The sequence below is a fragment of the Eurypyga helias genome, unplaced genomic scaffold, assembly GCF_000690775.1.
Source record: "Eurypyga helias isolate BGI_N326 unplaced genomic scaffold, ASM69077v1 scaffold6182, whole genome shotgun sequence".
NCBI classification, from domain to species: Eukaryota; Metazoa; Chordata; class Aves; order Eurypygiformes; family Eurypygidae; genus Eurypyga; species Eurypyga helias.
In genome coordinates this window covers 77,420-93,946 of record NW_010235213.1, presented here as the reverse complement: position 1 = coordinate 93,946, position 16,527 = coordinate 77,420, and the positions used below count along the sequence as shown (strand labels likewise).

The 16,527-nt window shown below is 45.2% G+C and overlaps 1 protein-coding gene across 1 annotated transcript in view; it reads right to left on the bottom strand.

The window, feature by feature from the left end:
- The window catches only part of SATB2 (SATB homeobox 2), a 109,298-nt gene that overhangs the window by 34,419 nt on the left and 58,352 nt on the right, over positions 1-16,527 (bottom strand). Inside the window, exon 8 of the mRNA XM_010146662.1 lies at positions 4,093-4,305. Within this exon, the coding sequence (XP_010144964.1) occupies positions 4,093-4,305 (213 nt within the window). The remainder of the gene's footprint in view (positions 1-4,092; positions 4,306-16,527) is intronic.

Here is a 16,527-nt window from a genome sequence, read left to right as displayed (position 1 = left end):
AAAAAAAATCATTTCATAAAGCTGGGCTTTGGCATGCCTTTGATGTGCTGCCCTTATTCTCCTAAACTCATATTGAGATTTTGTGTATTCCGCTGCACTCCTTTTAATTGAATGATTTCCCATCAGCTTCTGTGACAAATGAAGGACAATAACAGGCGCTGCCAGTACTTTCCCCGGGCTGGACTACCCCTGCAGGACTTCTACCAATGCAGTTCATCAGGTTGCTACAAGACTTATTTTAAAGCCACTCGGACGCAGCAACCCCCCGGAACACACCGGCAGGCGAAGGGAACAAGGGCGGTGAGGGACTCACGGAGCACTCCCAGCACCAGCAGCCCCTTGGAGAGACAGATCTCATTTGCTTTCCTGAGCTCAAAGAGAAGAGATACCAGGGCTAATCACTGCACCCCTTACACCTTTTAAGGGAAACACATAGGTTACTGACATCAATCTGTTTTCTCTTGAAACGTAAAGGTCTTAGCAAACAGAACAACTTAGGTGGCAAAGCTCACGCTTCCTGATAGATCCAAACCTCCCATAAACCCTGGTGATATTCAGATATTTGGCCCAATTATAAAGCTCTTCAGCTGGCTCCTGTTTCTGTGCCAGAGTCAGAGCCTGCTAGAGTACATCTAATATTAATTTTTAACTAGGCAGACACGCCCAGATGCCTATTTGTTAATGGGAAGGTTAACTATGCAAAACCAAACCTCCACACTTCTCCTGTTTTGCTGTCCTCCAAATCTTCCTCTCCCTAATGTCTTTTTTGTACCACAGGCCACATTAATAATGGAGCCAAAATCACATCAAGACAACAATCCAGGCTAATCACTCCTCTTACTGCTTCCAGGTAAAGCTTTAACCAACCTGTATCTTCTCCCTTTCCTACCCCTCAAGGCTCATTCCTTGCCTGTTGCAGGCAGGACCCACGTAGAAAGGGCCCAAGATTTTCCTGTTCCTGCCAAGGCTAGCCCCCTGCATTCGGGCAGCAGCAGCTGGTCAGCAGCTGGGGCCACCTGTGACCCCCGGGAGGTCAGTACTCAGCCCACCACCATCCAGAAGCCATGAACACACGCAGGATACAGCCCAACGGGTGGACCGACAGAGACACCATGCTCTGAAATTCAGTGTTCACAGATAGGGGAGAGTTAGGGCAATTGTGGGAAACAAGAAAACAACAGAGATCATGGGAAGGAAGAGGACTGCCCAAGTCTGTGAGGACTCATTTAATGGAGCTTAGTTTTACCAAAGGCCCTGCAGTGCTGTGACGGGTATAAAAAAAGTCTTCTCAGTTGCTGGAGCCTTTGGTTGGTGCAGCAGCCGAGGTCACCGTGGCCTCAAAGGCTGTTACCGAGGCCTGAGATCCTGAGAAGAAAATTAGGATATAAAAGAAAGATTTAAAATATAGCTCCATCCTGCATGGGTCTCCTCCACTGCTCCACAGCCACATGTCTGAAGAAAGCCTGTCCTACACTCCCTGAAAGCTGGGCCACTTTTTATTCAATCACTGAAATAGGCAGGGCAAGTACCAAACCAAAATATCACAGTCACTGAAAGTATTTTGTGTTAGAGACCTAGATTCAAAACTGGTCTTAATGATATTAAGGAGGAGTTTGCCATGATTGAGATGCCTAATTACAAACAGTAAGGAAAAGAGAAAAAGGAGCGTTGGAACTACAGCGCCGGAGGGCTGAAACCCAGCCCTTACTGCCCACTGCCACATGCAGCCAATAGCCCCTCATGGCTCAGAGCCTCTTGCCCACAGCACTCACAGCCATTTGCAGGTGCCACTGGCACCTTGGGGCAGGTCCTGAGCACGGGACACCCTTCGAGGGGGTTTGGGGTTGGCTGGGAGTTAGGGATAGTCAGGTCGGGTTACTCTGCGGGCCCTTACACCCGCCTGTGCAACTGCCCCAGCACTTCCACGGATATCTGCCCATGCTCTCCTCCTACCCAGCGCACTCATTCCCAGGAAGTATTGCCGCAGGAGATCGGTATCTATGGAAACCACATTTCCAAATGCCATTCCATCAACTTCTCCGGCACCCTAACTCAATTCCTGAAAGGACGATACAGCTCCTACCACTGTTGTTGCAGCGTTCCGGGGTAGGTAACAGCCCTACCCCGCTGCTCTGGGGTAGGTAACATCCCTGCTTGGGGACGCTGCCGGGAATCGCCACGCTGCACACGAGAAAGGCATTTGTCTCCTCAGAAGGAATACTGGGCATATGGGGAAGCACAGTAGCCGTGCTGCCTGCCCGGGAGCTGGGAAGCAGCCTCATTTGCAGAGGTGTCCAAGTTGTCAAAACAGCACCTGTGCTGACTGGTGCTGGCCCTCTGAGGGCTGGGGAAATGTTATCCAGCGGGCACAAGGCGAGCACTGGGTACACAGACCTTTGTGTGTTGCTTTTGCTGATTAAAAACCTCTTGATATTCTACTGGATTCTACAAGCCAAAATAAAGCAAGGATGGGCTCCTTAATATTTCCAGTGTATGGTTTTCTAGCAACGCCTAGCTCTTAAAAAGGCAGGCAAAAGTTACATTATTTTAAATTATGCTCTAGCAGTGGCTAGAAGATGGGAAAATGTCATGTTTGGACAGAGGAATGAGATGGGGCAGTAGGTCCAATTTTTATTCCCACTAGATTGCATCTAACTCTCCATTTCCTTCTGTTATTTGATTCTAGTTGCAAAATCCATTGCACTAAATATAAGTAGGAATAAGCTAATTCTTTCATGAATAAATACAAATGCAGGAAGTGGATACACTACTTAAATGTTAAAATTGTTGCCTTTATAATTTTATATTCATTGAGAGGTAACTAAAAGAGGTAAGAGGTATACAATGAGTTTCCTATGTAATAAAAATTCAGCATCAAACTTGGGTTGGCAGGATATGCTTGCTTTCAGTGTAAAGTTCTTTACATCATGTATTGTGTTAAATACATGATGTGCCTGGGTTAAACTGAACAAGCTCAACAGTTTCTACAAAATCAACACACCTTTCTTAAGGACGATCAGTCTGCATGTAAAACAACACAGACACACCCCATGCTTACTTATTTTTCTTATTTTTAGCAGCTGTTACTACAGAATTCCATGTGAGAAGTGCTCAGAAATACTACCGTAAGCCTGGCTAACACAACCCGAGACTCTGCAGACTACACGGCTGTGAAAGCACCAAGGGAGGAAGGTTACACAGGCTCATTTCCTAAAAATCAAGTGCTAGAACTGCCCCATCATGCCTGCACTGTTAGAAATTTCAAACTCAAGTTAGGCAAATGTCATGACAGGAGTTAATCATCACCTCTGTGCAAGGACCCTCGCTTTTTCCGGGTATGCGCCTGGCACTGCGAGCAGCCTGATAGAAGGGGGCTGACTATTACAGTGTACTATGTGCATGTTCTTCCTCAGTGCAAAGGAACAACCTACCCGTGAAGTGGGTGGCAACAGCACGTTAATAAACACGTGCAGTTAAGTCAACGAGATGACAGCTAGTTTGGAGCTGTAAAGCATTGTCTTCTTTCCCAGCACCCTGCCCGTCTCTACTTTCCGTGCTTCCAAAAATTATCTGTGTAAACCTCTAACTGAAGGACTGTGATTTCCTAGGCAGAATACAGAGCTCACTCATCTCTAGCAACGTCTGCCTAATTCACTGTCAAACTCGGTTCACTACACACTATTTATTTCAACATATATAAATCTCTCCACAAGCCCAGAAATTTCCTCTGAGTTCTGCAGAGTGTAATGCACACAGATAAATAGTTATGTGCGTTGTTTTTCTAGAACAGAGTCTATAATAGCCATTTTGTGGATGTATACCGACAGCCTGTATGTAATGCCGACACGCACTCTTTCAGGCACTAATATTACATACTTTTTTGCATTTATGGCATTGACTAAAGCTATAATCATCATCACAATGTTTTACTGAAATCCACTACACATGCCTCAACAGCCACTCCAAAATCTTACAAAAGGATTTCCACAACTCATCTGGGTGAGGGGAGCAACAGACAGGGGAAGGGTGGAGAGGAACTCCTTCCCTGGACTAATCCACACAACAAACAGGTAACGAGGGATTGCAGCTTACCTGGGGGGTTCTGGAGGAGCTTGGGCTGCTGGCAGCTGAAGACACCATGCTCACATTGGGGTTCATACTTCTCTCTCTCTCGTCCTGATAGATACGATCCCGCTCCGAGTCAGGCAAATTGAGGAAATTCTGCATTGCCCTTAAGTTTACCAGGAGTGACTGGGAAGCTGTCCTAGGGTCTTCTTCTTTACGCAGGATCTCTGACAACAAGCCCTGGTTCAAAAAATTTAAAAAAAAAAAAAAAAAAAGGCCCAGTCATGTGTTGGGTTGGTTTATATTTTTTAAATTTGTTTAGTGTAACCAGCTGGGTTGCAATACTGAGAACCTACAGCAGAATCTCATGGGCTCTCCCAGAGGGGATATTTTGTAGGAAAGTGTTTGTCTTCTGGGGCTGGGGTTTATTTTGGGACTGTCCTATTCTGGCACTGTATTAAGCTTCTGACTAGGGAGATGCTGGATAGGAAGGTAGGTGCATTGGGCAGGAGAAATTGCAGTTACCACCAGGTGCTTGCTGCAAATATTTTAAGAGCTGTTAGATTTCTCTCTTTTTTACTTGAAACTGGGAACGCTTGGCAATCCTGTTCATCTTTGACAAATCTGCCAAGGTTGGTAAATTTAGTTTCGACATTTAAACAGTGCAGGAGGTTTATAAAGAAAAACGTTTGGCTGGGTTTTGATATTTCAGTCCATTCATTTTGGTTTGGACATTCGTTTCTGAGAGGAGACAAATGGAGCAATAATAAAGCCTTAGAATCTAGCTGTAGGGATTTAACCCATTCTTTCATGCCTCATTTTAAAATACCACAGGCTTCACATTGCAACCATGAATGAACACCATATTCATCTGGTTTTTACAAAAGCCATTATACCAGGAGGTAACCAGCACAGCACTTCCAAAAAAGAGGGGAAAAAAAGAATTGAAGAAATGAAAATGTCATTAAAAAAGGCTTAAATCTAATGATGGGATTAAATTTATGCATAACTGTACACACTTAACAGTCCCACAGATTATCTAGAAGTTAAAGGCACAACACAAAAACCTGGATCAGGGCCTACAGAAACTACTGGGGCACAGCGTGTGCCACCAGCTTCCCCCAGACACCTCCTCACACCCCACACACCTCCTCACACCCCACACCTCACAAACGGGTATTTCACTCCCAAAAGCAGCAACAGCAATTTCCTGAACTACAGCTGTTTAAATGAACCGGTATGCAAAGAAGAAGAGGAGAATCATTTCTGCCCATCGAGACTACTTATAACATGCCATAAGAAATGGTGGTTGCAGGCTCATTATTTTAAAAGGCTGTTCCGCCAACATTTCCCTGGCCTTGGAAATGCCCTTCCTGCTTCCCGCCTACCATGACCCAGAGGCTCTCTGCACCGCTGCTCCCAGGAGCGCCGGCCACAGAAGCCGTGTGAAGTCCCAGCTGGAGCTGGGAGGGCTCACCTTGACCCACTGCTGAGAGGGGCGACCTTCAGCAGCTGTGTGCGAAGGGACACGGCAGGGCCCCAGACACAACCGCTGCTGCTGCTGACATGAGCATTTTGCAGTTACTTCACAGACATGACCAAGGCAAGCTGCCTCATGAGTATAGTCAAGGCTTACTCCTTTCTTGTAAGAAAAATGTTACTAGAAAGCAACCACTTAGTCAAAAACCCTGTAATATTTAGTCTGAATTTATTTTCTTCCATATCAGAGTCTCCTCCAAACGGCCTTGCTAAACCACTGCCACTACAGTTGGGCAATTGACCAAATGCCAACATTTTTAGTATATATTGATCTTATTTACCATATGCCTGACAAAACCAACAGACCAGCGAACGACGTATCTGTATCTGCATTTGTCTGCTACCTGCTATTAAACACCTGCATTAAAACACATACATGAAAGCTCTACTTCAGTGGTGTTTACACCAGAAGTGCTCAGAACAAGTTCCACGTGCCATCTGAAGGTAGGCTGCACATAGCTCCATCTTTTCAGTTCCTCATCTACATAAACTAGCTAAGAGATTCTCATTGCATTTTCCTGCAATTATCAGAGTAGTTACCAGAAAGACTTGGAGCTGGGAATGGAGCTATGGTGGGACCCTGTAGTCAGCAATGGGATCATAGGGAGAAGACTGCTGGAGAAAAGGTCTACCCTGGGAAAAAGTTTGAAGAAGGTGCAGTGCTGGGCTGGCCTCTGGTATTCCCTGTGACCTCAACAGAACTGCATACTCATACTTGGCTTCCTCCTTAGGGTTCACCACTCCTCAGAGAAGCTAGGGAAATTCTGAAAAGCATTCCAAAGTTTGCCAGGCTCACAGGCTGAATGAGATTAATGAAAAAAAAAGGACATACAGAAGCTTGAAGCCATGACTTGAATGATTCCAAAAGTGATACATCAAGACCCCATTACAATTTTCCCTCAAAGTCAATGGAAAATTCTCCAAATGCAATAAATAAATATCAGTTCCACTGATTCTCTAAATTCTTAATTTCCTGGGTCTTTTAAAGATACATAGCTCATTTTTTAAAAAAAAAATCAACTTCAAAAATGAATGGGTTCAGCTTGAAAGAAAGGTACCTTAAAGCTCCTGGAACTGACTCTAAGACAGCTTTTTCTCCCTCCATCTTAGCCTGGCTAAATTTATGGTCCAATTTCAAAAATGGAGAGCAGAAACATATGTGAAAGCATGCCAGCAATTACTTTTCATTGCAGTCATTGACTCCTTATGTAAATCAGAGTCTTACAGGTACAAGTGGCTTGGCCATGGCACTAAGAGGTACCAACTCTTGTGTTTGGAGGCTCTGAGTCGTCACCAGAAACAGCTTATCATGGGGTAGATTGGGTGGTTTTGAACCCTAGCCTGCGCCTCTTGCTTCTATGAGGGTCTCACCTCTGCCACAGGGACGCAGCAATTGCATCGCTGCCCAATCCCCAGGCTGTACAGCTGCCGGGAGCCTCACCTCCTGCCGCAGGCACCAGCTCCAGGGAAAGGGACCAGCTCCTTCCCCCAGTGCATGACAGAGGCAGCTCCTCGGGGAGGGCCAAGCCCTGCTCCCCCAGGCCCTCAGGTAGAAAACCTGGTTGGAAAGAGGGTTTTTCCGCAGCTCCTCCAAGTGCCTTGGCAGCTTAGGAACCATGTAAACAGCAGGACAGATAATAAGAAAACTGACTCAGAGGGAAAAATCTCATGTCCTCCTGCAGCTGAAGATAAACAACGCGGTAAACAACAGTGGCTAGATCGCTGAGTGATAGGGTAGGACAATAAAATGAACTATCTTGAGAGCAATAACGTTTACAACAATACCATTCTGAGCTACTGAAGTATACACGAACTAACCAGTGAGCAACATTATAAAAAATAAAGTGATATTAAATAATCTGTTCAGCCTTTTTGTCACCTGCAACAAATTAGGCTTTCAATATGCAAAACATCTTCTTTCCAGAAAAACAAATGATCATGATTTCATTTAATTGTAATTTAATCAGGCATAATGTATTTTTTGAAGTGATATACACCAGGTGTGTGGTGAGGAAACTGGCCCAGCCAGACAAACCCTACTGCTTCTATTTTTGAGAAAACCCTAAAGCCAGCCAGGGACTGTTTTCATTTCTGCAAATTATGTTTGTGCTGGAGGGGGTGAGGGAAGGGAAACCCACAGCATTCGTACATTTGTTATAAAATTCCATTGGCTAAATTAGCTCATTCCGACTTACTTACATCTCACATATTAAAAAAAAAGAAATTTGGCTGTTCGCAGAGTAACCAACTCTGCAGACTTAAAAGATGATCTTCAGGGACTAGAAAGTCTCAAAGTGTTTCTAAACAGCCAAACAGATCTATACTGAACATAGCTCTCAGGATACATTTTAGGACAAGCAGCTTGATAATATCCCTGCTTTACCACTCCTGTGCATCATTTTTAAACCAGTTGCTGACGGGGAAGCTGATGAAAAGCTTAACGTTCACACAGGCTGTGCTCACAAATGAGGTGTGCGCTCACACCGAGACAAGGACTCTGCAGGCACAGTTTGGTTTACCCTTGGAACTTGCACCATTTTTAAAATCGCACACTGGATCCGTAATTGACTATAAAAAAGTAATACCAGCGGTGAAGAATGGAGCACATGTCCAATCAAAATAAAAAAGTTGTTGGATCTATTTAAGGTAGAAGTAATTTTGACAGTGTATTTTCAAAATTGCTGAAATGTAGTCCTTCAAGTCAGCTAAGTCAGTCTTGGGGGTTTGCTTTGCATTCATTCTATGAAACCTTGTTTCTGAACTCATTTATTTTTATTGATGACAGGATTTCCAGCACAAAGAACCCAAACTTCATGGGCAAGAAATCCTTTTTTTAAGCAACTTCTGAAAGATGATGCACTACAATGCAGAGTGCATATTAACCAGTGACTCCTGCATCCAAAGGACAAACTGACTAGCCTTCAAGGCCAGCACAAAGGCTCAACCAAAGCCCACAGAAGGCAAGCGAAGCCCTTCCCCTTCTTCCTGAAGGGCTTTGGCTCAGGACTGGAAAGGGTGTAAATGAGATCTCAGTGGGACAGCACACTGCACCACCAGAGACCCACCAGCAGGACAGTTTTGCAACCACAGCTTTTCAAAAGCAATCTGTATGGGGGTGAGGAGGTCATGCTGGAGTGCAGCCCAGACACCAATGTCCTGGGGACAGAGGAGGATGAGGGCCATCAGACAGCAGAAGACTCACAAGCACTGGCCAGGACCTCACACGCATCAGGTCCGATGACTTGGATGGGAGCTGTGCTCCCCCTCGTACAGACCTAAGCAATGCATCTGCGAGAGCAGACACAAGGGTTAAAAAGAGGTTCCAAACAGGCTTTGGACCATCAAAACACTGGCCAAGGCAAAAACTTAAATAAACCCAACTAATGTGCTAAACCTCAGTTTTTATGTTCTGTATGCAGAGATTATATATATATGAAGGACTAAAAAAGCATAAACACTTTTTTCATACTTTCGGTGTATTTGTGCCTCTCTGTACTTCAGCTATTGCCAAAAGCAACAGAGAAAACACTGAAATACTAGAAAAATATTGCTCCTGTAGTACTTAAGCTCCAAGGACTTTAAGCCCACTACTAGTAACTGCCAGCCTCAATATTGTCTCCCATCAGGCATAGATGTGACTCTGACCAGGATCAGAAAATGTAAGAATTTATTCAAATTCAACATCTGACTCTTGAAGATCAGTGGTGTAAACCTGTCCCCTCTCAGCCCCCCAGCTGAGCACGCAAGGCCTATTTCCAGCATGGAAAGCAGCATGCAGGGAACCCCTGCTCAGCTACTCATGCCCACTGAACTACACTGAAATCGTACCTTCCGCACACAACAACAAACTTGATTTTGCCAGGCTAAAATGACCGGTTCTGTTTAAAATTACCTGCTGCTCACCATCGAAAGCTAGAGGAGGCAGGTCAACCCGGGAGGCTCTTCAGCACTAACTCCTCCCAATCCTTCAAGGAAATAAAAAGCACCTCCGCCTGCTGTGTTTTTCTCCCATCAAGGCAGCCTTTTACCGTGACATCTTCTCGCCTCTCTGCATTTACTCCAGGTCCCACATTCAATATTGTCTTCTGGGCTGAATAAGATACATTCAGCAATTCTAAAAATACTTCTTTGCCTCTAAGTATACAGCACTCGACAAGAACCTCTATACAAAGTACTTGAAGGCTTCTCAGGACTCAAGTTCATTTTCAAACACTCACTGCTTTGTCTCCATTAACTTGCATCTCTTCCTAATTCCAGCTAGGATATGAAGCAGAATTGCTGGAAGTCTCCTAGAAATGCTTATCCTGGTAACCTGTCCAGTCCAATTTTGCTGAGCAAAATTGCTTTAGATAGCCAGTGGAAATTTCTGAGTGGTTAGCCAAATCCAGCAACTCCGTGTCCATCCTGTCATGGCTCCCATCGGGCAAAAGTGTGTTTGCACCCTGTTCCCTGACCAAATCCTCTGTCTCAAGGGATGGAACGTGTAGTACCACATTTGTGTCAGTTCACATGAATTTCAAAACTCACAGGACTTTGGCTTTCCATTGGTGTGAATGGGAGACCAGCCATCTCCCAGCACACTTCAGTGTAGCTGCATGCATCACACCAGTCCCTCATTTGAAAGAAATCTCCTGATCTCTAGATTAACTGCCTACAGTCAGAGTATGAGCCTCGTTCTTAAACTCATTTAACTAATGCTAAAACACACACATCTCAGGAGAGAGCTGCTTAGGCACAAAGCATTTAGAGGCTGATTTGAATAAAACTTATACAGGGTGCAACAATGACAATTTGATTTTTATTATTAAAAATGAAGTGTTTAAATCCTCAAAGAAAATGCCTTTATTGCATTAGTTTAATAAAGCCTCTTTTTTATTATTGTATCTCTTTTTATGAGGGAAGACAGGATGTGCATGTAGAGCTGAATGTGGATGTATGGGGAAAAGGAGGCAGAGAAAGACCGACCACCCGCAGTCACAAAGTGCCACCATTTATGACATGCACGTCAAACCTTTACACTTAAAAAAGCCAGGAACGTGAGCAAGGCGCACAGCCCGTGCACACTTTTTATATCCGTGCGTTTGCTTCCAGGGCTCAGGACTCCTGTGCATCAGCTGAGCAGGCAGCAGCCGCCTCCTCCAAGCACACATTCTGAAAGCCTGACTCACATGCTACTTAAGATCTTTACATTCAGCCTATTGAATACAATTAAGTTAATTGAAACTGAAATTTTGGGCAGTGCAAAACCCACTGTTGGAACAAATATCCCATGTACCAAAAATCTGCAATTTATTAAATTAAGCACTTCCCTTACAGACTGCCTTCTTTCCTGGTAGTACAACAGAACGCTGCTTGTGCCACATTACACACAAGAATAAAACAAGCAGGCAGCATGAAAGGGTTTCATGCAATAAGAGAGAGTTTTCTATGGGGAAAAAAACAACAAAAAATCCCCCCCAAAACCAAAACCAGAACCCTTGCTAACTGAAAGTCTGTGCACAATGGGGCAGACAGCATAGCGATGAATGCAGCACGACTGTCTCACTAGATACCAGGCAGAGAATTAAAGCTGCTTGTCTTCCTCTCACTTAAGTTAAAGGGAAAATTATTTGCAAAACGAATTCTTTCCAGGATTTGGCTCACAAGCAACTAATGATAGAAGAATTATTTCAACAAACCAACATATTTCTAACCTTAAAGCCTCTTTTACTGATCCCACTTCAGTTTGAGGGAATTTTGCCAAAGAAAGCAGGATTAGACATAAATGAGGAGTCACTACCTACCTCCCTCCATGCCTTCCTCCAAAGCCTTTCTTTGGAGCTTCCTTACCCACTACAGTCCCATCCTCAGAGCCCCCAGCCCCTCTATAACCGACTGGCAACACCTTTGAGTGTTGCAGAAGTGTTATTTCCCCCTTCCTCATTGCAGGAGCCTGGACTTGCCCACAGTGGCACCAGAAGCTGGGGCACCATGCAGCATCAATCCCGCGTTTCCCTACGCCTCAACCCAACTCCCGCAGCCAACGTGAGACTGAATCCCTTGAACAAGGTGGATAGTTTAGTTTATGTCATCATAAATTTCACTGCATCCGAGGCTGGTAGAGTGTCCTCGTCCCTGTGCTGTTAATCCATTTAATCCGAAGTGGCGAGGTGAGGCACCAGCTAGCCGGGCAGGAGCTGAAGTGCTGCCCTGCTGTCTGCAGGCTGGAAAGCCAATGCTCTCACCCAGAGCTGCTCAGGGCGAGAGGGAGGGAGCAGTGCTCTGTGGGAAGAGAGTTCCAAGCAGCCTGAACGTGCCTGGTGTTTTTACCCAGCTCTCTTTGTATCTGGCACCACAACTGTTTGATTCAAAAAGCCTCAGGTTCACGGATATTTCCAGTTTCTGAGGCTGTTCAGTAAAACAAGCACTGGCCACTCGCCCAAACATTTTACTAGTTTTGGCTATTATGTCAAAACATTGGCAAAAGGAAAGATGCTTTGAAAAAAAAGAAAGATGTAAACAGAAACACTCATTCGTCTATAGGCTTTGCAGTCCACTGGGCACCCCCGAGGAGCAGCAGTTCACTGATGCCCTGATTCACTGTCTGGACTCCCACAAACAGCCTGACCAACCTGCCTGACTGCAGCAAAGAGGCATGCTCAGCAAGCAGGTAGAGGAGGGAGAGGATGTTCATTTTCCTTATGCAAAGCAGGATTCAAATGACCTATTTTCCAGCTAGGATTTTGAAGAGCACAGATCGCTTCAGCACATCCAGATTTGCTAAAAACCTTTCCAGAGAAGGCAGAGGTAAATCCAAGAGAGCATTTTCATGCGTTTGCTTCAAAACCGTCCCCTCACTTCTGCAACCACCACCCCTTGCTCACTTCCCAGGGCACTACCACCTGCGAAAAGCAAGCGCTGGTTATTACCACCTTTTGGCTGCAACTTGAATGCTGTATTAGGAGACATTATAGTGCAAGAGGGAGACAGCACAAGGACTCTGCCTTGAGGATGGCCAAAATTCCTGTGTGTATTCTCCACCAGGAGGAAGTCCATAGCCTTGGTAGCAGCTTTGAGCCAGCAACCCTCTTGTCCTGCCTCCCATTTCACGACAGCTCTGCTGAGGCTCTATAGAGGCTACCAGTCACCTCCCCTGCATCTAAGTTCTAGCTGGCCCACACACGGAAGTCACCCTGATTTAAAGATGCATGCTCCAGACAGGTAGGCATTTTGGAAGCACTCCAGCCTGCAATGACAACCCCTTTGATTTTACCACACTGTTTGAGACCAACAGGGACTGCTGCTCCCCCTGCGCCTGAAACCCTTTATCACCCCCAGCAGCCTCTATCTTGCAGGCACCTCCTTCACTCCAGCCTTTTCAAAGTTTGACTGCTTTTACAAATGCACAGAGGGCAATTCCAAGTGTGAGGTGCAGCTGCTCTGCCTATGACAGTTTCACTCCTCCTGTGGATTCATGGTATTAATCAGACTTTTCCTTGGTTTTTTTTTTTTTTTCAAGCTTGAATGGGTTTATGCAATCAAGAAGTGCCCAAGTCTTACAGAAAGCAAAGCTTCCACTAGCGGCTGTTTTAGTAGCAACTTCAGCTTACAGCTTGGCTGCGCATAAAGACACATTATGAAGATGCCCTCCATTTCAAAATAAAGACACCAGGTATGACCGTGTAACTGTCAAGTGTTTGATGGGCCCCATATGGCCCCCTGCCTTCCATTCAAACCCACTCACACTCTTGCACACAGTTTTTAAGACCCTGACAAGGATGCCTAGCTTTCCACTAGCAAGCTATTAGTTCAAAGCAACAGTCCAAACCAAGGGAAGAAACTATATCAGTAAACAACACATGCAAATCAAGGAGCCTGCAAATCTCCAACTTATGGGTGACAGGCCAGCAGAGCTGCAAAAGGGAGCCAAGGCCAAGGATCTCAGCCATGAAGAACTTGGCCACAAACTATGCAATTACACAAGCAAGAAACTGAACCTCCTGCCCCAGCAATACTGTGACCGCCTTAGTCACGTCAAGTGTTCTCCACTCCCTTGACCCACTCTTCCCTGTGTGAGCCAGTGGGCCCTCTGGTTGCCTTGAAGGGAGGGAAATGGTGCCCAGCTAAGCATCAGGCCAGGAATATAAACATCCCTTGGGTGTTGTCCTCTCTGCCTGCATTGTATCCATCTCAATGGGGCTCCTGGAATAGGGCAGAAAAGCTCCAGCTCCACTCCCTGGGCTAGACAACCTTCCGGAGAAGTAGCGACGCACTGCAGCCCATAAGAAAGGACCACACCTGGAGTTAAAAACTGCAGTGCTGCTGGCAAGCACAAGCGAAAGGAAGGCTACGTAAAGCCTAAGAGGGTCTCTTTCCAATACACACCATTCTTGTAACTACTAAGCAGGGTGTAGGCAGCATTGGCTTAGGCAAACATGGCAGTGTGCACAACCATTCTAAATGTTTTGAGGCTGTGTATGAGCTTCCTACTCATTGAAAACAGTGTCATTAAAACCACCTTCACTAACTATATTGCCTCTGTGGGACCAAGAACTCTCTTCGACCCAACCTGTTTGGTGAACAAATAAGCATTTAGATTCCACAGCAGGATGAATTAAAATTGTGACACTGACTCTCTGAAGATAAAATAAAAAGGCGGCACACAGAGGCTAGCCCAAAGCATTTTCTAAAACTCCGTCATACACATTTTGAGGGGTTTTCATACCCAGTTTCAAATCTTAAAATGTTTATTTCTGAATGCTCTGTTTGAAAGAAACCCTCTTTATGGCTAACACAACTTGGGCCAGCTCCTAGCCAAACCCCTTGTGGTGTGGAGTTCTCCTGTGCGCACAGCAGGTTTGAAGTTGCCTGGGGTTTGGTCCCATCTCAGCGTGGGACCTCAGTGGGAGCCCTCTGCCCCAGGAAACACACAGAGCCTGTTTCGTTTCCGTGTGTGCAGACAACATGGCCACAGGTATAAGCAAACACTGTTGTCTTAAGCTATGTATTTCCAACATTAAGAGGAAGATTTGGATCTTTCACAAACCATACAATTGCACCTCTCCTTCTGACCCTCCTCACGTCCCCTTTCCCACACACACCCGCATACATACATGTGTCAGCCATTTGTTCCGATGGATTTAGCCTAGTTTGGATCAAAGCTTCCTTTACTTCATTTAACAGATTTGCTCAGATGGAAGGTCCCAGGGGAGAAATAACATTAGTAAGAAGGGGGTTTTCAGCATTGAGTATGTAGGTCATTGGACTTTAAAATAAGAGAATAGTTTATCTATTAAACAAGCTTCACAGTACATATTTCATGAAGCTATACTTAATTACAGGCTAATGTGCACCACTGAGCTACCAGGAAGAAAGATTAAGCAGTGGACCATAATGCAGCAATTAATACAATTATTAGCTGGCTGGCATACAGTACCTATTATTTGGTACCATCATGAGCAACAACAGACCTCCAGCTTGTAAGGCGGGCACTTCCTGCGAAATGCAACAACCCCAAACATTTCCAGAGAAAAAAGCTAATGTGTCTGCGCTTCCCGAGGAGAGGATCTTTGGAGGCAGCAGGGGGAATTCCAGTGGTGAAGGTCGACTTTTACTTCCACTTCAAGTGCCTTTTACAGAGTTTGCTTCTCCAACATGGGTGTGTGGGAACATCCCACATCATCTACTGTGCAGTGTAAGGCTGACGGCCTTCCTAATATCTCAAACAGCCTCTGACATAAGGGGAGATTGATTTGAGTTGGAATTAAAAGCTGAGGACAGAGAAGCATAAATATGTACCTACACTCTTTTGCTACAGTGATGACTCCTATGGACATGACACACTATGTGTAAGATCCATACACTACATGTAAGAACTTCTGTGTTAAGGCCCTGTAGACTAATGACAGCTGTGAGATCAGCAAATCCTTTATGGTTGTTTAAGACTTACCTGTGCTGGAATCAGTGTCATGGACTGTACAGTACATCATATTACTTATAACAGAGGGCTAAGAAGTAGGATATTTCTTTCCCTTTATATACAATTACGTGGCTGATATCTTGTAACAAAGTGATCAGAATCAGGAAGATTTTTTTTGAAGGAAAAGCTAGAGGTGCATCCTAAGATAAATGTCAGGAGGAAACCAGGAGAACTGACAAAACCAGTGATACTAATGCCCACAATCACAGACCTCCTTTTATATACTGAACTCAAATGTAACCTGGCCAGAGGACACACCATCACATCCCATTTCCAGGTGCAGTCCTGCCCAGGAAAGGTGCTTGGCAGCTTCTCAGAGCATATTACCTTGGCATGTGCACTCAGGCCTGTGCTCCCGATGAGTGAACCCAGGCTGAATGGTTGGTTACACACCTGGTGTCCTAAGCCATACCGGTCATTTGGAAATGCTGTCAGGTGGCCCACAGTGACACTGTCAGGAGCCACTGGAGGTGGGAAGAAACCACATTTCACCACAAGACCTGTTTAGTGTCCTAAAACCACTAGTTCTGTGCCAGAACACTGCAGGAAGTGTATGAAGAAAAAAAGAAAGCCCACCCCCAAAGCATACTGCAGCTGATTTAGTCCAGAACTCAGAGCATCTGTCGAGAGCGTGATGCAATCTTCACCATGGCTGCTAATAAGCACCACAGGCAGATGCATTGCTGTGCCACTGCTAGGAAAAGGCCAGAGTGGTCTCTCTCACATGCCTGCCTTTTCCCTGCTGTCCCAGAAAGTCCATCAGGAAGGTCTGGTCAGTGATAGGCAAGGCTTGAGCTTTCCTAGACACACTGAATCAAAACCTTCCCCATAACACAGCTGTCAATTTAACACACAAGTTGTATGACAGCTTTCTCACTGGGTGACAAGCTTTTGGTTTAATGGCAGGCTTGGGCATTGCCAACCCAGCTCTCCCAATCCGGCTAAAGCAGAGCTTCATGTTCAGT